The sequence below is a fragment of the Rhea pennata genome, chromosome 6 (genome assembly GCF_028389875.1).
Source record: "Rhea pennata isolate bPtePen1 chromosome 6, bPtePen1.pri, whole genome shotgun sequence".
Classification (NCBI taxonomy): domain Eukaryota; kingdom Metazoa; phylum Chordata; class Aves; order Rheiformes; family Rheidae; genus Rhea; species Rhea pennata.
Window position 1 is genome coordinate 29,772,637 of NC_084668.1, and position 23,444 is coordinate 29,796,080.

The window sequence follows — 23,444 nt, forward strand, 5'->3', positions numbered from 1 at the left end:
TTCTCAGAGGGCAAGCCTTTGGCACGAGTGCAGCTGGTAGCCCCAGGGACGTGCATCCCCTTGCGCGTGGCACTGGGGAGCAGCAGAGCCGATAAACCAGGGAGAGCAGGTGATGCAAGGAGATGGGGTGGGACTACTAGGGGTGCATGAGGCAGGCCTGTGAGCTACAGCTACTGCAGTTATGGGTATGAGGGACCTAGGACCCACAGCTATAAAAAGCTAGGCTTTGTTAGTTTTGCTGCTCAAGGAACAACATATTTTGAGGCTCCAGTATGCTGCCACTGTGACACCAATGTTCTGCAGATTGGCTTTCCCCTGCCGGAAAGCACAATGACTTATCAGGGATAAACAGCTGGGCTTGCTTAATCAATCCATATCGCCGTTACAAGTGTTCATCTTGCTAACTGTTAAATCAGGTTTGGGTTCTTTTTCCTGTCAAAAGGAGCAGTGCTTAGATACCTACTGATATCCTGACAGCCAGGTCCAGCATTCGTTCTCTTCCCCTTGTTCACCAAAAGAGCACAGTCCGACTGTCTACAAATCAGTCAAGTAGCTTTCCTTGCATTTGCAAAGGCAGAAGAGCTCTAATTCTGCATGTATGAAAACAGATTGCTTCATCACTCTGTTTGGAGAACAAAGGGTTACACGCTTTTCTTGTGTCCAAATTCAATAAAAGCTGAACAAGAAAGAAATACTGACTTACATGAAGATGAGCTGAAGTATTTGGATAAAGCGTTATCAAACAACTCGCACTTTGTCCACGTGCTTTGCCCGTTTTCAAGCGAACACCCTTGTCTAGTTTACTCTGCCCTTAGGAGTTGCAAACTATAGTCTCTCATATTTCAAGCAGAAGCTGGAGGCATAGTCTTACTCCCAGGGGCAAAATACTCCTCTCTCTTAAACCTACAATGATTATAACACCTCATTGATAACAGCAACCATGAGCAGGGAAAAAAAATAATGCGAGTATAGAGGGTAAGAGGTACTAGAGAAAGACAGGAATGCAGAGTACAGCATTGCATTTTCCTGCAGGACCTGAAAACAGGTCAATTTAAGATACATAAGGAAGCAGTATTCTCTCTCTACAACCGCATTTTAGAAAAGCTGGATTTATTAGTTGCACTCTTCTTTAGCAGAAACATAAACTTCTTTACACTGAATTATTTGGTGTTTGCTTATAATCCCAAAGTATTGTTTCAAAGTCGTGAAAAGTCTATGACTTGGGATTGATCAGTACTATCTGCCAGTTTCTGTTACTAAAAAGCACTAGAAATTCTTTGAAACGAAACACTGGAATTGCCTGTTTACTTCTCTTATGGAATGCTTGGTTTCTTTATGAAGTTTTAGCTGCAAATTATCATCATTTGCAGATTGAGAGTTCAAAACTATGTTCTGCAGCACTAGTTGTGTTGCAGGCTCAGAAGACGACTGTTGAGTGGGAAAAGAATACAACTACAGTATGAAATGATGTGGTCTTTGACTGTGATATGGAAGGAACACAGAGCCAAATTAGTACGGAAATGAGTTAACTCTGCTAACTGGGGATATATACACCATATACTTTGTAGAGGCAAAGGCAGTATTAAGTAAAGAACCTTAAAATTGCCAGATATGAGGCTATTTACTCTTCTGGAATTTCTAAGTGATAAACCTTTCTCACAAGGGAGACAGAAAATAAGCTTAAGGTAAAGGGAATAAGTTCACTCTATCCTTTTCTTCTTCTTCCCTTTTTAAGAGGACTCGTGAATATGTTTTTTCTAGGGCAAACTCTAGTTCAAAGAGGAATCAGTTCAGGGAAATCCTACTGTGCTACTGAGCCAGTACCCTTTCTGACTGGTCTTGCGTTTGTGGACTAATCAATCAAGCACACATACTTTCTATAACAAGAAGCAGTTCTGTATAAAACGTTCTCCTCCTCCTCTGCAAAAAAGAATTAAAATAGTTTGCAAGCACTCTTTTATGCCTAGCTGTTGCTAGGCAGTGCTCTCACCTGCAGTCTGTGCTACAAAAGGGCACCATCCCAATCCCAATTTTTCAAGAAAAGATAAAATCATTTGCTTCCTGTTGTGCAATAGCCAAAATTACTGTATCCTGAATACCATCCTGCGCTGCTGTTGTAAGACTGTAGCTTGAACTTCAGCTACTGTGTCTGAAGTTTCCACAGATTACATTCTGTGGAATAATTCACTAAAGAGAGTTAGAGTCATACCAAGCTTCCTACGACATTCACAGTTCACCCCCTTCCCTCCCCGCCTCGACTCCATTTGTCTGTGCTTCCTGGCTGTTTCCAGCCCTTTACCATCAAAAGCCTTCATCCTCAGCATCTGTATTAGAGGCAGCATACCACAATGCACATGCACACACACTCCGAAAAATGCAAGACGAGTAAATCTTTAAGCAAATTTATTCAAAAGCTTTATTAACAAGATTAATATATCAATCAATACTATGTCCAGCATAAAGTTGTATAACAAAATACACTATTCTGGTAAGATTGATTTTTAGTGTGCACATTTTAAGGGCAGTTTTCATCCAGATAGGACATCCAAAAAAATAAATAAATAGTAGGCCAAAAATGCATACTTAACAAAAGTCCTGCTAAGTAAAACTTCAGGCTCCACATTGCTTCAAAGCACTAACCATAACAGGTGTCTGTGTGTATGTTAAAGTATATACACACATGGGTGTGTACTCACACAGCATATTTGACATTTTCTGACTAGGTCCAAAATACACCTGATTTCCAATACAGACCTCCTTATTCCTGTTAAAGTCAGAGTCCATCTTGCTACTTTCAAACTTTTAGGATTGCCTTAGCATCCAGCAATATATTCTTTGCATACACAAACTCCTAGTGACAGTATGTATGCAAAATAAGAAGGGCCAGCCCCCTCCTGATACTACTTTTTTGGCTTAAGATCCAGATGCCAATATGCACTGGGATTGTTTGTGAAACAAAGAGCTACTCTACTGACATAAGAGTAAGGCTACATTGCTCTTCAGAGGAAAAAAGGGGAAAGAAAAAAAAAACACTCATGTTGGGAGCAGAGGGAAACAGGGTACGCTCCCAGATCTACCCGCCAGCATGGGGCCTCTTGGGGATCACAGGCAGCAGGAGAACGTGCCTCTCAGGGGTGCCTGGTGCCTAACGCTGCAGCATTAGGCCTCAGGCACAGTGCATTTCCGTAGGCTACGGAGCCCACACAAAACATTTCCAGCTTTGTTTCTGAGAGACAGGGAATCACGTATACACGATGGCATTCAGGTGTTCCTGAAACTGCAGTATAGAGGCACTTACTGACATTAAGGCCTCCTTTGTTCTCAGCAATATTAAAATGTGGTCCCCGCTTAGCTAATAGATGTATGGAAGCAACATATTTGGCAAATCAGAGATCTTATTTACTAGTGTACTTCAAGATTCCTTACTGGTTCGATCCTACTTGCTATTGTGTACTGTAGAGGCTATCCTTTGGGTCTTTATTCTGCAAATCTAGAAAAGCTTCTAATTTTTCTTCTGACTTAAACTTTGCTTTCAGCAAAATTCCCTTTTCTTGAGAAGTTATAATCAGGATTGAGTCAAATTTGAAAAATACTCTACATATTTCACTATTACAATAAAAAAAAAACCCAGAAGATTGGTCAAAGTATAAACACTAACAAATCTAATGAAAACATCCCTGAGAGCCTTTCAGTAATAATTACTTTTGGTCTATTAGAGGAAAAAAATTACTACATCCAGTTATTGAATACTGATGGCTACAACTGGGTTGTACACTGGATTCCGATTCATTTGCTTTCCTTCCTATTACAAAATACCATATCTGAGATAGAAGCTACTACAGATTTTTTTACATTCTGTTTAGACGGATATGTACTTTTTTTTTTTTTTTTTTTTTTTAAATAACTGGCCTAGATTCAGCCCTGATGTAACGCCTTTAATGTCCATGGAGTTGATACACTTGCATTCCAGGGTCGAAGTCTAACATTAAAGAAAGTACCTAAAATAAAAAACCTTTTTAAAAAGTCAGTAAATGTAAAAAATATCTTTTCTTATTTTTCATTCTAATTTTGCAAACAAAACTTCAAAAATCATGTTGTCACACCGCAGGAAAACAGAATACTGCAAGATTCAACTCCACTGAAAAGCAAAGTGCTTAGAGTAGCTTCCACAAAAGTGCATAAACAGTTAACGATGATAGAAGCACTGTGTTAGTACACATGCAGGGTCAAATAATGCAAGAACTTCTTGAAATCAAAGGGATAAATCATTCTCCATTTCTCTGAAGTTGCTAGAGGGCCACACAGTCCAGTGTCTGATACTGTTTTAGCAGTATCTTGGAATAGTTTAAGTCATAAAATTCATAAGTGTAAAACAGGTAAGTGTAAATAATCCACTTTTGGATATGTTTTGCCTGGACTAGTAATCGTTTGCTACTACATCAGCTTTTAGTAAGATTTCTTAAAGCAATGGCATTTGAAAATAAACCAAAGCTGCTTGTACTCTGAGGCAAAGGCTAAATCAGCCCTTGACTTATCTTTCTGTACCAGTACTCCTGACCTTAGCACACTGTTACAAGTGTGAGCATATCTGGCATTTGAGTTAGAAAGCTATGCTTTATAACATTGCATTATATCAATAGCTTCTACTGAAATGAGGTTATGTTTTATAAAGTGCAAAAGCATAATACAATATTTTGCACCTAGCACTAATCTAATTATAAAGAAACATGAAAAGCTGCACAGGTGTTTCTGTAAAGCTGAACTAGAATAGATGTATTTCGGGAAAATACCAGAACTTAAGTCTCTTTCAGATCTCCAAGAAGGAAGTTTTATCCAGTTTGGGAAGAGAAGAGCAATACGTGGAACAGAACATGCTTACAGAAGGGGGGGGGGACAGCAAAAAATAGTAAATCAAGCTTTTCTAAAGCAAAAACCTTATTCTGCACAATGAGCAAGCATGGATGAAGTGAGTAAGTAACTACCAAACAGTATCATCAGGATGTAGGAGTTGGACAGAAATTCAAAGTTTTTTTTCCTGATCAAATACTTCATGTGTAATATCTGGGGATCCTCCCAAATGCTAGCTGTTAAGATCCAGCTAGGTTGTCCCTAGCCCAAAATGAAACATGTAGGTTCACTGTGAGATGATTTCTATTTCTTCTGGGAAGGCTGCCTTAAATAGTCAGTTATGCATTCAACTCTAGAGAAACACCTTAGACTGCCTTTTAAGACCATTTCTACACATCTAACCATGATGCATGTGCAGCAAATTCCTTCAGACTGTGGATGTATTACCAGGTAGTGAACTGTCAGAGACTGCTTTGGGATCAGGAGTGCAACAAGCAAAAAGCTGCGTTCCCAAGCTTTTTTGAGCAAATCTGAAGTACATTATGTGACCCATTGCAACAAAAGACACAGAAATAAGCACCAATAAGCCAAAAGCTTCAGGGTTAGGGGCTAAGATGACCATGATGAAGTGGAGCAGATCAAGGAGATAATTCATGGAGTTTTGGACACCATTTATGATGCCTCTTTCAGATTCCATCACGTTTTCTTGGAGCAACTGTGTGACAGTCAAATCAAAAGACCAAAGGCCTACAGAGAGAAAAGAAATAGTTATCCATACAACTGGACTTCTCAGCTCTCATTATTGGTGCAATCAAGTTTCTGTGAACATTCAGATTTGCCTAAAACATGAGGGACAAACTAACTACTTGTCAGACCAGAATGGATTTCACACTAGCACTATCAAGAGCTATGTTATCCCTTTACTATTATTTCCTTAATTAATACATACTGCTTGACATGTTAACTCACCTGTCATTTCTTGCTTCAACATGTCTATCAAGTTAAGTGTTTTGCTCAACTATCTGTTCCTTATTTAAATATCTGTTTTACACCTTAAAGTGTATTCATGCTAATTACTATTGCTGTTTTGCTTACGAGTTTAAGATGTACATGACTTCTTTTTCTGCAAATATTCTTAACTCCTATGATTAAGTTTGCTCATTAAGTATTTTCTTCCTCAAAAATTCAGCTAAAGCTGCAGGAAATCATTAGGCAAAGGTTCTGCATTTTATAAGAATTACTTCATTACATATTCAACTGTTTTTGGTGAAGATAGTCTAATATTAGACTGTCTGGAAATTCCTCAAAACATTAAGCCATCATCCAAATTAAGGAGTCTACTTCTGAACTTCCCTGCTGCTCACAAGTTTAAAGATTAATAAATCAGACAATTTAATGAATGCATTAAAATGTTAAATGCGAAAGTTATAGCAGCACAAATGTTTCAGTTTGTTTTTCATTAATGATTGGTTTTATTTGGTTGGAAAGAAAGGAAAATTTAAGAGATGAGCATTCCCAAAAACCAAGTTGCATTTATCTCCAAATGCGATAACTGTTTTCACGATTTGAGCAGTATGGTACTCAAGAAATTAGAGTTGCACTCTAATTTTAAGTAGTATTGTAAGATCATTTCATTTCCACATTGTGTAATGAATTAATCTTAGAAACATGATGCAACACTTCAAATGTAGCCAGTAATTCTAAATTCGAATTTATATTTAGCTGACAAACTCTGTAAATTCTAGAATTAAACGCGGTCAGAAAGTTAGATTTTAATAGCCATATACTACTTACCAACTCTAGCAGCAATGACTCCTGCAAACAGGAGACTAACAGAGATTAAAGGCACAGGCTCAGGACTCATCTCTGGGTCACCATTAGCAGGAGTAGACCCGTTTAACAAGTTGGGCATTCCAGTTGCAAAAGCCATTTCAGACTTATCTCCTGGAGATGCAATAGTAGGTAATGGTTCACTTTCAAACAGCCTGGCACCGATGTCAGCAAATGGGGAAACAGTCAAATCCAGAGGACTTCCAGGCATGAAAACAGAAATGGCACATAAGATCAGACAAGCAAACTGGGCTACTCCAGAAATAAGGCCTGTGCGAATCAAGCCACACTTGCGACGAAGCCAGGTGAAAGCTACTGTTCCCATGATGCCAGTAACTGCAGAGGCACCCATCAGAAGGCTTAGCACAGAGCCACTCAAACCCTGAGTGTACGCGTAGCCCGTAGTAATACAATCAAAGCCCAGAACAGTCATATAAAGAAATGCAAGACCCATGCCTGCAAGAAACACTGGCTGGTTGTAGTATGCAACCCATCCATCACGAAACGTGATGAAAGGTTCAGCAATCCGGGCAGCACAGCTGACTTTCTTCTCCTGTTGAGGCTCAGAGCCAGTTACATCTTTCTCAACAATTAACTGCACTCCTTCAGCAGGTTGTGTGTCACTCTCTGCAAACAGAAATGTAACTGTTAGATACTCTCCTGCCAGGAAAGGGCAGATTATAAACTGCACGACAAGTGTTTGCAGTTAGTAGTCCACTGCTGCAGAACTGTATCAGTTAGATTCTGCAACCAGCTTTCCTCTAGTCAGTTGAATGTTTAAGTGCCCTTAGTTCTCTTCTATACAGTAAGATCAAGTAAAGCTTATCCATATCAGTTCAAACTGCAGTTTAAACTGTGATGGGAGAAGAAAAGCCTTTTCATCTTGATAGACTGAGTGCTCTAAATAATTCCATAAATAAATTATCTATTAATGAATTAATTAACTAATGTTACTTTGTATTCTAAAAGAGCTTTTTATGTTTGAATGCACTAACCACTGGAAGTAGGGACTGGAACTATCTCATTATAGCAGAGAAGCTCGCTGAGGCCTTCCAAAGTCCCCCCCCCCCAAAAAAAAAAAAAAAAAAAAAAAGAATCAGACAATACTTTTCTAAATTCTACTTTCACTCCTTTAATACAGGAGAACAGCACCACACTTCCACTGTTCACAAGCAAATCCATACACCAGGGTGGTACTTGGATTTGTAGCACAGATAGAAACTATTAAAAAAAATAGAAAACTATCTGCTCTTTTCTAGCTAGACTAGAAACACAACCACCTATTCCACAACTTCCTAAAAGCTGGCGTGTAAGCAGAGAACAGCTAGGAAGAAAGAGTCCTACACAAATTGTTTTGCTCATAGACACTACACAATGGGCTTTGTCAGCCTGTTAGATACAGGTATAGATAGACAGGCATTCATCAAGATCAGCCAGCTGTGAGCAACTTACTCTAAAGGATCAATTATGAGGAGAGGATTCATTCTTTGGCTGTATTTTATGGGATACCTCTAATAGCTAGAGCAAGTACTGTTAGTCTCTGGTGTCTACAGCCAGAAACAGAAAGCCTCAAGTCGCAAGTAGAAGTCTATAGCCTCACAACAGCATCTATACAATATAGAAAAGTGAACAGTTAAGTTTTGCTTTGACTGGTGCAGTGAATATACTGTGGTTTTGAATGGCTACTTCAGTGTTTTCAATACCTTTCTTTACATTCAACTGTTTCAATTCTGATTCTTCAACTTTTGTAGACTTGAGAGCAAGAGTAGGGGTTTTCTGATAGACCTTCCAGAGCAGCAGATACTCCACGCACATAGACATCAGGTTCCAACCCGAAATGAATCCACAGCCAATCACTGGGGAGCCAAACGTCATTATCTGCCCAACTGCCATTGGGGCCAGGATATTGGTCAACTGGTCGATTCTTCGTATTGTGGCATTCATATCTGTTAGAGATGATTTGATAATATGAAGTGCTTCCTAACACTTACAGGGACATATTCATTAGCATAATTGAGAACTGCATATATGCACACTCCAGGCTTCAGAACATATGAAGTCAAGGAAAGACTCCTGACAAGCGATTTCACTTGGAGCAGCAACTACTGACTGCTAACTAGAAGTGCTTTTATGCGCTCCAAAGTCTAAGTTTATTGGGACCAATTTAAGTGTTTGTAAGTTGAATTCCCACTCCTCCCAAGTCTTGCCTTCATGAAAGCTTCCAGGTTGAGCATGCAGGAACAGACTTCCACTGTAAACCCAGTAAGTGAAACTATTAACCTGCAGTCACACACTACTCTTGCATCCAAGTGACTTTATGGATTCCTAAACCTTTCAGGAACACTCCAACTCAGCACGCACAGCTCCAGATACTAAAATTATCTTTACAGAAATGTGTTCTGCTGTACAAGATTCCTATTAGTAACTGTTCTCTCTCCAATACTGGACCATGTATTTCTTAATCTCTTCCATTCACTTCTAATAACTGGTGACCACACAATACTCACAGCGATAGCGGCAGACCTTTGAAATGGATTTAAGTTTCCTTATGAGTCACATTGCCTACAAGCACCATTAGCCATTCTCAGAACTCCCTGAGCAAAGTCCTCACTCCCTTCTGTTCCACACTTACACATCTGTGGTCAAAGCAAGGAGCCCCTTCTTACTGTGGACAGGTCTTCTCTTTGCCAGTCGTAGAATTTTTCCATTCCCTCATGTAATCAGCTTCAGAGTCATTTCATCCTCTATGTTGATGTAGGTTTCCGATTAATGCTACTATTCTTCTGCCAGTAAAAGTTGTCGGACACTCAAAACTTTCATACGTCAGGGCCTCACACTGCTTAGAAGTACCTCTCATACTCATTTTAATGAGTCCTATTATGCAAACATAGCTTTTAAAGGATGAGTGAAACTAAGCCAGCGTGAATCTGCTCTTCCTGAATCTGTAGAGAATCTAATTGCCCCCATCATTCAAATAAAATTGAATTCTAATCAGAATAACCTAAACACTTAACTCAACTACTAACCATTTCACTGATAACTAAGATAAGTTAGACTTAATATTTTGCTTTAGAAGTTCCAACAACTAGGGTTCATTGAGTCATTTGGGTAAAGCTAACTTTTCCAAATTTGAGCTACACATTAATCAGTGAATGGAAAGTATAATCAGTGATTAGAAAGGAGAAGCCACAGCAACTTTTATCTGCTTAGTCCACCAAGCTAAAGAGCCTTCTTTGAGGAAGCATAAGAATACAGAGATAGAAACTAGTTACTTGCTGCAAAGTCAATGGTAGCTTTTAGGATACCTTAATTTAAAAAGTACCAAAATTACATTATGATTAAACACTTAACCATAAAAAATCTGCCCAGCAGAGCTTTCAGATTTGCTGAATTAAAGGTTCTGTTTTGCTTTTTCACGTAAAGTTGCCTCAGAGTCTACAGAAACCTCTTGCCTGGTTTTCAGTACAGAATGGCCAAGTAATACTGTCTGAAATTGTGGCAGAGATAGGATTGCCTGCCATGCAGATCTCTGCAGGTGTGGTCTGTACCTTATCTCATGTGTAGAAGTACAGGGGTTGGGGGACTATTTGCTGAATAATATCTAAGCACAAGAAGAAAGGTTAATGAGAGCCATTAGGACATTAAGGCTTGTAGGGATAGAAGTATTTCCACTCGTGATTCATAAAGGAAGTTGAGCTCTACTGCTGCTCTACAAAAGACATGGTCTGAAAGGCATTACAAGGTAAAATAAAAGACTACCAGAGAAAATCTGTACCCTGGGAAAAAAAGATCTGAGACACTGTCTTCTGTATCTAGTTAAGGGTTCTCTTGAGCAACAGGAATACAGACCATTTACTGGAGATAAACCCTCAAGAAGAACAATATGCAGGTCCAAATCCTAGGAGGGCTTAGGCATGTATATTGAACTTTATAGACAATTTAGGCAGTTTCATGCAACATTACTTCATGGAACTGAAATGTTGTCTAAGCCTGGAGACACCTAAACTCCACAAGTGTTTTAGACTTAAAACTCTTAGACCCACAGTTACCTCAGTGAGCTAGGTATGTCTTGGCAATATAAAGCTCCTCTGTGCCTTGTCTGTACTTCAGTATCAGTTCCTCTGAGAAGGTTTCGGTCCCCTTCCAGGCTTATTCAGAGCCCTGTCCGAGTTAATCCCAAGGGAAAGTTTCCCACACTCTTGTGTTGTAATCATAGCAGCAACATAACCAGAAATCAATCCTACATCTCAGTGTGAACAGCCTTGAGTACTCTCCCAGCAAGAAGGGCTCAGGTTCAACATGTCCTTGGCCTGTAGAAGATCTCAAACCATCTTTTAGAACCTAGTAGTGTGATGACCACCAAGCTACAGAATTTGAATGGAAACTCACTCATTCTAATGGCACCATGCCACTGTGCAAGAAAAAAAAAAAAAAAAAAAAAAAAAAAAAGAGAGAGAAGGAAAGGGATTTAGTAAGCCAAAGAGAATATTACATCTGTGGTCTAATACCAAAGGTATCAGATGGCAGATGAGAATTTCAAGTTTTCAGTTCCAAGTGAAGAAAAGCATTTACAGCTTTGAGTTAGGCACCTAATGCTAGAGAAGTGCAAAACCTCAAATGCAAAGCATTTTATATTAGCAGCTTCCTGATCTGTGTACTTTACTGCTCTGGACTTCATTCAACTTCTTTCTTTGATCTCCATATATGGAGCCTAGTTAGGCAACAGTTCGGTTGCATCCCAGTAACCTAAAAATAAAGTATTGCAACACTTGGCTTCAAGTGCCTGAAAGTTAAACTGGTTATTAAGAGCATATACATTTATTTGGTTGACAAAAACAAAGTAGCTTTTCATGTTAACAAAGCTGCAGTAGGATTAAGTGAAGAACGAAAGTTCAGGGTTACCTAACTGCATTGTAATCACAAATTCACAATAGTAATTCCTGATCTCAGTAAGCATAGTCAAGAACAGAGAAGGGGAGAAAATAAAGGCAACTCTTTATTTAAACAGTATCTAGAACTCAGAAATGTGCAGATCTCTACAGTTCTAATATAGAGTCAAGCTTGAAAAGTAAGACATTTAAAGGAATTAAAAAGGCAACATATTTCACCTGCCAGTTTGCTTCTGTCTTCCCCTGCAACCACCACAATCCAGTCCCTCTGAATTGTGATCGCTGTGGCAGTGCTGGCCAAATTGGCAATATTTGCTATCGTGATAACCAGGATATAGCACATCGTCTAGAGAAATGGGGGGAAAAAATTATGGAGTGAGAAAAGTGATGATGGGAAGCCTCCACTGCTATTTGTGCAACCAGAAACTACAGATTACATTTGAACCCATTCACTTAAGTGCTACTCTTCAGACATGACAAGAAGTCTACCTTGCCACTCCTGGCAGAAAGCAATCACTCCTCTTTTTCCAATTAGCTTAGTTTTGTCAGTTTCAGCTCATAGAAATGTCTAAAAAGACTAGAGAAGAGCAAAAATTCCATCTTTCTCCTTATTCCCAAAAGTTTCCTTATAAATTAATTACAAATAAAGTTTGAGCACTCACAAGAAGCCATCCATGGTATAAGGTCAAGAGCTGTGTCTTAAACAAGAAGACAATCATCAGGATAACACCACACAGGATGACAGATGCATTCTGCACAACCAAGGATGTCTGGGCCACTGTGTTAAATCAAAGAGAACAACAGTGATGAATGCAAGAATGAGCAAACTATAAGCTTAAGGAAAGTGCAGTTAAAGAAAATGCACAGATTCAATAAATATTTTTAGCTTCCTAAATGTTTCCTTCCCCCCACCCTGCCACAAAAAAAAGTGCTATTTTATATTTGGTTTTGAATCATCTACTTTCTCAAAGAGTCAAATTAATGTATAATGCAACTTTGTGGCTTTTAAGTTTTATGCCCAAGTAAGCATTTTCTTAGTCATCAAGACAATCCATTTCAATTATTACTTTTTAAATGGTAAAAAAACAACTTGTCTTGAGTCTCTGAAATTCACTTTCAAGGTACCATTGAGTGATGCTATTGTGTAAACTCTCAGCAAAAAAGCATATGAAGAACTTGATGCCATGTGATTTAATATAACAGACGAGTATATATATTAAAAATAGGTATAATGCAACCACTGTATTTGCTTGTGCATCTTCAGCAAAAAATATCTGTAGCCAGACAGAACATAGCAGATGACACTAAGATTTGTACAATTAGCTTGTAAAGAACAGCCTGTAGTTCTCAAAGTTGTGCTTTTTACCTGATGCATTTGTGTCTACTTATTATATGGGTTTAGCCTGCGTAATGAACACATGATGTAAATTGTTTTCCCTCTTTGATACTGTCCTTGCACAATTATCACCATTCTGAAACAATATTATTCTTAAGAGCCTGACCAAGCCCAGTTCTCTTATTTGACTTGAGGCAGTAACTCCAATAGCTTTGTCTTCTGACATTAATTTGATCCATCCTTAAGTAAATAGCCTGCTCTAGACATGCTAACCTTTGAGCCTGGAGTTCTTGTCCACCCAGTCTCCAATAATGGCTCCCAGGAGAAGGACTGATCCTGCCACAACCAGTCCATAGACTGCAGTCAGGAGTAGGCTGTTTCCATAAAGCTCAACCAGGAACACAGACACAGCAAAATGCCACATACGATCTCCCTTTAAAAATAGAGTACATACATAGCATTACTATTTGCACTTTGCAAGTATGCTGGTTGCCTCTCCTATTTTACTAATGCCATGAAAAACATCTAAAAACCAAGTATGCTTGTTGCATGTGCAGTTTTTTAAACTATAAACTACATTGTGCCATCAGGTTTATCCAAGCATCACTACAATCATCTGTTCCAATCAAGTGCTATGTTACAGTTTAACACTACATCTCAAAATCCCAAATATTCTCTTTTATAATAATACAGGACAATGTCTGTTGCCAGCCACTTCCAACAAGATCCAGAGAGGACTTAGATTCTCCAGGACAGGTCACCAAATATTACCACAGGATTTTGATCAACGCTATTAAAAACTTTAAGACAGTGGTTGGTCCTTGGATAAGCAAACCTTACAGCAATTTTAAAATACAGAAGTCAGTCAAAAGTCAGAACTGACAATCAAGGAAGATGCTGTCCTACACCTTTTTAGGTTAAGCTTCTGAAGTCAATGGACTTAGTCTTTTTAGCCATGGTAAACACTGGTGTATTACTAAAACAGAATATCTGAGCTAGTTTATACTTAGCAGTACTGGACCTTAGACTGTAGTTTCTCATATTCTGATACTAGCTACAGCAGCCAGAAGAAGTCCAAAATGTAAAACGCCTAATTGAAATAACTTTCATACTGTTGAAGACATTCCTTTGTTAAGAGAGCTATGATTTGCTAATGAATATGCCAGTTTATGTTGTCACATGATTGGAGTCATTATCTCACTGTATTTTTAAACATGTTGCAAGAAGTGCACTACTGAAAAAAGGCTTTATTTAATCAATAACAAAGCAGATAGAGAACACATTCAGACTGTTCTAGGGCAGAGAGTATGTTTAATAAGGGTCCCTGATGTTAGTCTTCCCCAAACCAAACGGGAAACTGTTCTCTTCTGTCACCTTAAGTAATTGCTGGGTGATATAGCAACAACAAATATTTAAGGACTAGAAGGACCTTTAAAGACCTTCGAAATATGCTGTATCTGAAGGGCTGGAGCAGTCAACATAAAAGCACTTGAGAGTGAAGACCATCAAATCCAACACACTGAATAAAACAGCATTATTTTTATGTATCTTTTGATTTCTATTTTAAGAGTTAAAGCAATTGCAAAGTTTGATGAAAATTTTTAATGTAGCAATAATATACATGCTTAAAGAACTTTACTTTTAACATGTATTGAAGTCCTCTGAAGGATGTTTCTTCAAACATTGCAAAGTGTAAATATCCACACTGGTCTCCTTAACCACCGGCACAGAAATGATTGTGCCTCATTTATGAATAAAACTTCACTTTTCTAGTTCAGAAAAACAGCTCATATGATTTTAACTAAAACTAATAAAAGAATGCAAACACAAACATGATTGATTTATATGAGATGGCAAATCTCCCAAAGCACGTCATACCACCTTTAAAATGTTTCACTTGCATTCCACAGTTAATAGAAGAGTACACAGAAAGCATTCTAGCCATGAAAGAGCAGAGAATTTCCTCAAGCCTGGCATTCACTTAAGCTTGATATGATTTGAGGTACTTCTTTACTAAGTTTAATTTACAATGTATGCAGGTGAATTAATTTAAGCTTTGATTAGCTTGGGCAACCTTTTAAGTTTGAAAGTAATGTTCTAAATTTTATTTCTTACTAGTAAATTTCATAATAATTTTTCCTTATGCAGAAGTGTTTTACTTATCAAATTCTGATAAAAATAAAATAATTTTAGGAAGTTGAGCATGTGAAAGTCAGTGACAGTCATCATTAGAGCCATAAACCCAATCTCATTTGAAATTTACGGGAAGATTCCCTTGACTGCAGTGTGATTACGATTTTGCTACAGGATTCATTTAAGAAACTCGTGAACTCTGTTTAACCTCATCCAATTTATTTACCCAGAGTACTTTGACCAGGCCAATCCACACCGCTAACTTTTGGAATAACCAAAGCTGTTCCAGCCTGGAAGCATGAGTTTCAGAAATTAAATGCCATAGAGAGCAAGTAAAGATAAGTTAGTGTCACAGAAGAACAACATTAGATTAATATAGGTTATGAAGCTGATATGACATTTTAAACTAAAGTTCACTGAGATATCAACAGTAAATACAGCTCTCAAATGGGCAAAGCCTTGGTTATATATATACTTGATCATACTTTAAGGTGACTCAAATAGGGATATTTAAGCCTCTTTTAATGAATAACTACAGCCATTTAGCTTAACCATCCATTTAAAAAACAGTTCTTGCCTTCTCTGTTACTGTAACTATCTTTACAGCCTCTCAAATTAAATGCATATAATTCCAGCTCAGAACTGAAGCCAACAAGTCAAGCAGTAGCCGTAGCCAGGCTGCTACTTGATGAAAGACCTCCTGGGAGTCCCAAGTGCCATAGATAATACTGGGAAGCTGCAATGCTTATAAGTATTAGGCCAGACAACAACTAGGTGAACAGTTTCACTCTGCTCCATCCCTGTTGTTGAGGGAGACAGGAGTAAGTTATACACATAGAGAGCCTCAGACCTCATGCTGTTGCAGAGCAATTCAGCCTACTTGTTACAGATCACTGAGGTCAAATACACACAAGCGCTTTTATTAGACAAGAGTCTACAACATGGTCTAGACTGCTTGAATTTGAGCATTTGCATAGATGAGAAACATTTAATCATTTATATCTTATCCTATTGCTGATCTTTAACACCTGACAGCAGGGAGCTGGGCTGGCAGGACAGCCAGGTAAGCAGTTTGTCCTTATTGACAGAGCAACCGGTTGCAGCTAACAACCCAGGACTCTGAAGAGCAGCAAACCAAACATTCAAGTGCCTGAATAAAACTAATAATTGCTAAAAATATCACACTTGTTTAAACAAGTGTTTGATGCTCCTCTAAGCCTTCCTTCTTCCATTAAGAGAAGCATCAATATGACCTTCTGAATTAGTGAAAGCAAGGCATTGCCAGAGCTAGGCATGCACTGTTGTAATTGTATATCAGCAGTATGCTCAGTGTTGTATGAAGCACACATTGAACCAGTCCAAACCCAGGACTAAATAAATCCAAGACAGGGGCTATCAGGAAAGAAACTTTCCACCTTTTTGAGCCTAGCCATTTGTAGTAAATCAGGACTATATTACATGATTGTATCTCTCTTGGCTAAGTATTGGCCTGTTCTTCACTTTACTATAATGAACAGAACCAGATTCTTTGCTTTTTTTTTTTTTTTTTTTTTTTTTTTATGTCCTGAATAATGCTCCCAAGTGAGTGAAAAGTGCTCTAGAGAGTTATTTAGTATGCAAGTATGCCAGAAGGCAAGCATTCTGCAGAGGAAAAACACCTGAGCCACTCTCAACAGGTCTGAGAATGAGTGGCAGGAATTGGTCCACTGCAAATACTATTTCCTATTTGCAAGGCAGCACATACACGATGCAATGCAAGTCTTTCCCATGATACTCGATTCAAGCCTTGCTCCATTTCCTTCCCTCACCTCACCCTGGGAGGTGTCTCAGGGCTTCTGCAGTTATTTAAGGAATAAGAGAGCAGAATCAGGCCCTCGGGAAGTTATGAGCACTGCACTTCTATTTCCAGTCGGAACTGGGTATACTGCAACACAGCACGCACAGATTACGAGGGCTTTCAATGGCAAGGTGTTGCAAGGCAAACGCATCCCGCGCGGTTGCTGTTGGGCAACGACTGCTCGAGAAGGACCGACGCCGCGCAGGGGAGCGCGGCCGCCGCTTTACTCACCCAGGTGGACAGCGCATGGCCAAGGTAGAGCAGAAACTTGGCGGACGTGAAATAACCAACCAAAGGCCCTAAAGGAGAAACCAGAAGCGAGGGCTCAGGGCGGCCCGCGCCCGCCCCCCTGCCCGCCCGCCCGCCGCGCCGCGCCGCCCCGCGCACTGACCGCAGCGCCGCCGCTCCGCCGCCCGCGCCATGCCCGCCGGCTGCGCCGCCGCCCCGGCCCGGCGCCCGCGGCTCCGCTCCGTGCTTGCCTTCCCCGACTTAGCCAGCACTGTAGCTGAAGTGGGGAGGCCCTGGCCTTATGCGCCGCTGCCGGCGGGGACCGCTCCGCCGCGGAGGGCCGAGCGCGGCGGCCGCAGCGCCCGGCGCGGCTCCTCGGCTGCGCTGCGCTGCGCTGCGCTCGGCGCGGCCGCGGCGCAGGCACTGCGGAGGGGGGCGCGCGGCGCCGCCCTTTGTACGGCCCGGCCCGGCCCGGCCCGGCCCCGGCCGCGGCCCGGCCCGCCCCGGCGCCGCTGGTGGCGGCCCCGCGGCGGCGGCCGGGGCCGGGGCCGGGGCCGGGCCGGAGGCGGGGCCGGGCCGCAAGGGGCGGCGGGCGGCGCGGGCGGCGGGCTGGGGGCGGCTCTGCCGCGCCGCCGGCCTCCCGCCGCCTCCCCCGCGCGGGGACGGCGGAGAGCGGGGGCGCGGGGCGGGGGCTGGAGCCGAGCGGCGAGCGCGGGGGCGCCGCGCGGCTGCTGGGCAGGCGCCTCTCGGGGACGGCGCGCCGAGGCGCGGCTGTCAAAGCCACAGCGCTACCGACAAAACGAGCCCGTTCAAGCCAAACAACGTCCTCTTCGGGTGACGGCGGTGCAGAATCCACGCGTCGGACGCCAGCTCACGCTGACTGCCTCCCAGTTCCTAATCTAAATTTCACTATTTTTTTTCCATTCCATGAGACCCATCTTTTCCTATGGAACTTAAAAAATAGTCATGATGTACAGTGGCCTGGGTTTTTTTTCCAGGATACTATGCAAATATTTAAGATAGACATGGTAGACCAATAATCTGCTCTGGTTTGCCATTTGATCTTTTCTCAGACTACCATCAAAAGTAGAGGAAGTTTCTCATGGCCGATGTTATAAAGCCTAATTGCTTAAACTGTATTCTTCTTTACTAACAGATAAAAAAGATATTTTTTTTCTAAAACTTAATGACTTTAATATTACTGATCTGCATTAAATAAATAGTCTACAATAAATCCAAATCCACTGATACTCAGTTGGGATTTAAGTCTATTTATTAACTGTCAGTTCTTGCACCTTTACTCACAATTTAGGTGTACCGTGCAAATTGATGCCCTGAATGAACTTGGGCTTCCTCTGAAGTTAAGCTCTGCTTGGTGTCTAAGTTACTCGGCCCTTGTGGAATAGGGTGGTAGAGAATCTCTGACAGCAGTGTGAGATGCCTGTAGCGATCCATGCAGTCAATGAACTTGGCTTGTCCCCCATGGGGTTTCTGGCTATTGTCACAGTTTGGTTCCCGTACTAGTCGGATCTGGGGTCAGATTTAGTTTGTCAGGTACCATGTTTAAAATAGGGGAAGCAGAACTGGGCCCTAAAGAGATTTACCCTTCATACAGTAACACTGGGAAAGCATATCAGAAAAAATACTCCTGGTTAGACCTTTTAGACTTAGAGAACACTCTGTATATATTAATGTTCAAATAATCTTTTCTGACTGAAGGCTCAAGATACTTTCATATAGCTGAAAACATTATCCACTTTATTTTTTCTACAGGGTAATGGCCCTTTTGTGATATTTAGGGTGAGACATAAGGGTAAGAAAACATATCTACCATTGTCTGAGATTTAACAAGCAGTGGTTCCTGTATCTCTGCCTGAGATTCTTGGACAGAAATATGTATATTCTCTGCAATGCATTTACACTGAGTCTGATGTATCCATGAAAAACTGTATTTATTGGATGTCAGTGAAATATTGCATGCAGTGCAGAGTCGATCCACACACAATAAAGTCAGCCTGTCCAGGATGCACAAATCATCTGAGGTATATGATTCGCATAGTGCAATAAACTGGGCAGTTCACGTTCCGTAGGTCATGTATGTCCCAGACATACCGGATTCATTGCCCGTGTGATACAGAGGGGCATTTCGTTTCTGAGGCCAGTGAGAGCCCTGTCTCTAACATTCTGCCCATCGACTGTCCAGAGGTGCTAGACATACCGCTGAAAGGGCAGCCACAGCCAATTTGTGAAGCACTGTCTGCTTCCAAAAGCTGTGAAGTTGGCAGGTATGGGAAATCCACAGTCCTCCAGAATTTGCCAGTGATTTGCTACATGATCTTTCGCCAGATGTTTATTAAAATACATCTATGCCTAGGTTTCTTTCCCTGTCAAACAGGGAACCACATAACATTCCTTATCAGATTGATATTAAACCTAATGCATTGATTTAAGCACTTTGATTTTTAGATGTAACAAGATGCTAAAAAGTCTCAGATATTAATACTCCAATAAATCCAGCATTTACTAGATTGCTTTGTGAAGCCCTTGTGAATATTTTTAAAGAGGCAGATCTTTTATCTTGATAACCAGCTCATTGGAGTCTTTGTACTACAGTATTTGCAGATTTCAAATGCATATAGGGAGGTGTTCAGTAAGTTGTATGAGAGGTGTTACCTGTTTTACTGGGTATAGCCCAGACTCAGCAGTCTTGCAGCAATAATTTGCGTAATGGGATATCATGCCAGCCGTGGATTTGGGCCCAGGCCTGACTAATTGTCACTAGCAGCATGGAATGGGAGACACAAGAGTGGAATTTGGGAGACCCCCACACACCTTTCTGTCCTCTGAACCCCAGTGCTTCAAGATGTCCTCAGCTTCAGAAAGTCTGTTTCCATGACCACTTCGGATTGCAAGCAATAGCTTTGGGGTTTTCAAAGATTCAAAACAATAGGATTTGTCTCTTCCTTTTCAACAACGACAACCAGTATGTACTGAAAGCCTGGGGTGTGTTTATGAGTGTTGACCAGAAGGATAAGATAACAGTATTGCCGTGCAGATAACACTGGTGTTCCACAACCCACTGCAACATAGATGTTTGTGAGCCTCTTCCAGGCCTTGCCTCCTGCATACCAACTTGATGTTTCCTGTTCTTACCTAAATCTCTACTTTTCCTATGGGAAGGATTAATCATTTCTTCTATTAGTACCTGTTCCAGATTATGAAACAGATCCCACAGTTTAGCTTTGTTTTGTTTGCTCATGTGAGGAAAGCCCTTTCAGAAATTCTCCTTACTGCTTTTGGGGCTGTCACAAAAGCCTTTTATTTTGAATAGAGTTCTCTCAATTCTTTACAGCCTATCTCTGGAGATGCACAGGAATTAACAAGACCTGTATTTATGTTATAGTCTTCCTAGGCAAATTTTTTCACTGGATAAATAAATCTCTAATTCCGTATGCTTTATTAAAAATATATGGTTAAAGTTCTCTCTGTAGTCATTGTTTCGGTGGACAAATATAGTTACTGGACTAATTCAGAATTTATAAGCTATAGATTAAAAAGATACTAATTTCATTCAAAAGACAGAAATTTCCTTCAAAACGTTTCTAATAAGACAGATTTCTGTGACTGAAAAGCTACCATATATTTAACCTGTCTGGCAACTAGGACAACAATTCAATTATAAGATGTAAGCAACAAAAAATGTTTTAATTATTGGTAAATTCATGACACAAAGAATATTCAAAGATACATTTCCAGGAAAGACCTGTCTTGAAAAAGGAGAGAGGATATATTTTGGCTCTAAACCACTGCCCACATCAGTGGCAGGTTCTATAAACACTGAATAGAGTCTCAGAATCTAGAGCAATAGCAGTTTCACAAAATAATTCCCACAAGTGTCATCACTGATTCAACTAAAGAGGCATGAATAATAGTGAGAAACTTCATGTAAACTCAGATCTTACAGTCAGCTGAGAGGTTTCATGAATTTTAATTATCATGATATTACCATTAGGACTTCCCTCTTGGTGTGTAAAGTTTTTTCTCATTGGCTTATAAAAGGCCTAGCAAAGCTGGCAAGAGTATATTACATAAATCACCTAACCTGCAGTCTTCTGAAGGATAAAGCAGTGAATCCTTCACTGAGCTGGCCTTTGCTACGACTTGGGTGCAGAGAGCTACGGCTCTGTTGCTCGTAACGCTATGCACGTAAGCTATCTAAAGAATAGTCTCCGTATCTGCTGACCCTCAATGTATTTGCACAGGGAAACAGGCAGAGGTGGGGGTGGATAAAAGTTTCAACAGTTTCTTAGGCTTCCTGCTTTGTTTTTCCATTTAAAAACTTGTGCTTTTTACTCCAAAACCACTCATTTCACTTCAATGTAAGTAACCTGAATATCTGTACATAATCCATATTAAGTAAATGTGGATTCCCTCCCACCTCTTTCTAAGACACTCCCACATCTTTCTAAGATCCAGAGTGTTATACTCCTATTGGATGTTTCCCTTGGATTTCAAAGTGACACTTCCCTATGTCTTTCAGTGCTCAATCACAGGCTGCAGTCATTTTAGCCTGAAACAATCATCATTTTCATTTTCAGAGATAGACTCCTGTGACAAACCCTTGCAGGAAAACTATTCAGGAGCTCAAGTAACCTCAGAATGCTGTGGCTTATTGGGCCAGGCTAGACTTATCTGAGCTTACATAAAATGCCTGCTCTGGTGGCTAAACCAGCTCTCTGCTCACAATCCAAGGTGTTTGTATCTGAAAAGTGGATGGTCTGATGAGCAAACCAACTTACTTAATAGGCTGTTATCTGTGACAATTTGTTTCAGTAAGAGACTCCTTTTGTCAGATCTTTCTCGGTCATAAGAAAATACTGCACACAAAACACAAACGATGAAAGCCTCTTGTACAAAATGAGACAAAAAAGTAATTGAAAAAGAAAACACAATATCTGCAAGTAACAAATGAATGCTCCACACCTAAATGACAACAGTAGCATTTCTCCAATTTGTCTGTATGTTACTGCACATTCATTTTCAAGAGTGTGAAATTGCGACTGGAATACTGTGCCTGAGGGAAACTGAAATGACTCTTGAGGGTAAGATAACAACCTGTCTGCAATTTAAGCTCATTTTATGTCATTTTCTTCACTAGAACTTGCTGCAATTTGTATTCTAAGGAGTGTCATTCTGCTGTTACTAAACAATACAGCAATGTTTAATAAATGCCTTACTCTAAGGACTTTCTTGTCTGGGACACAAATGGGGTTCTTAGTTCCAGAGTTGGCCTGAACAATTTGCTAGGGTTAGGGTTAGGATTAGGGTTAGGGCTGGGAGAGAGAGAAAGCCTAGAGGCATCAGGAGTGGGTCTGAAAAGTGAATGCCTAAGGAAGGTGTGTGCTGCCAAGAGACCTGTCCCGTGAGAGTCTCATCTGGGATGGAAATGAGGATCTTAGTCCCAGAGTTCGCCTCAAAAATTTTGTAGTTTTAAGAACAGGATTTTTTTTACTGTGGCCCTAAGAAGTATATGCATGTTAATATTATGTTACTTTTGTAACATATCAAAAATGAATGTTAAAGCTGTTAAGTGCAAAGGGAAGAACTCTCTCTCTGTTACATCCATGGCCTGAATCATACTATAGAGATACTCCCGGTGTGACCCCTCAATATCCATTAGGGTCTGCAGAGTCTGTTGGCACCAGCATATTTATGCAACCGCTTTATGTGACTAGATACAATCCTCACTGCCTGAAGATGGTTTTCACAGAGATGGTTTGGATCACAAAGGTGGTTTCAGCCTTCGGTTTTGGCTTTGTGTACATACTACTTCATCAGAGCTGAAAATGTGGCTCACAGTATTTGCAGAACTCTTTTTTTCAATATTGTAAGCACAAATCTACTTATTAGCTTAAATCAGGAAAAAAACCAAATATGCGTAATAGCTTGTTGTTATTTTGCAATCATAATTCTCCACAGCTAGCACTCCCAAAGTAGTTGGAATGACCAGTTATCCTAACCCAGATAACTGGCTAAAGCACAACTTTTGATAGAATAATTAATGTACAGTGGCCCAAACTGTGATACCATTAAATATTAGGTTAGGGAAAACAAATCTCAATCAAAGATTTGAAAACTAAATGAGATCAATATTTCAACAAAAAATTCAACAGAAGCAAATGCAGTCTTGCTTCTGGTGTGGGATAACACCATGCAACAGTACAACCTGGTGGACGACTGTCTGAGAAGCAGCTTTGCAGAAATAGACCCAGAGGTCCTAATGGACAAGTTGAGCACAAGTCAGCAGTGTTTTCCTTGCAGCAAAACAGGCCAACAGCATTCT

The 23,444-nt window shown here is 40.4% G+C and overlaps 1 protein-coding gene across 1 annotated transcript; it reads right to left on the reverse strand.

Moving 5' to 3' along the window:
- Positions 1-2,398: 2,398 nt before the first annotated feature.
- SLC40A1 (solute carrier family 40 member 1) lies at positions 2,399-17,472 on the reverse strand. Its single transcript, XM_062578638.1, has 8 exons — positions 17,265-17,472; positions 17,105-17,172; positions 13,177-13,336; positions 12,230-12,345; positions 11,787-11,913; positions 8,382-8,624; positions 6,643-7,305; positions 2,399-5,595 (listed from the first exon to the last, which is right to left on the reverse strand). Exons 1-8 carry the CDS (start codon positions 17,293-17,295, stop codon positions 5,276-5,278), a joined length of 1,728 nt encoding a protein of 575 aa, XP_062434622.1. The 5' UTR covers positions 17,296-17,472; the 3' UTR covers positions 2,399-5,275.
- Positions 17,473-23,444: the final 5,972 nt, after the last annotated feature.

Coding starts and splice junctions, on each gene's coding strand:
- SLC40A1 (XM_062578638.1), bottom strand. CDS start 17,295: ATGGCGCGGGCGGCGGAGCGGCGGCGCTGCG. Junction 12,346..13,176: donor CAAGAACTCCAGGCTCAAAG/GTTAGCATGTCT, acceptor GATTTAACACAG/TGGCCCAGACATCCTTGGTT. Junction 7,306..8,381: donor ACAGTTGAATGTAAAGAAAG/GTATTGAAAACA, acceptor TTCTGTTTGCAG/AGAGTGACACACAACCTGCT.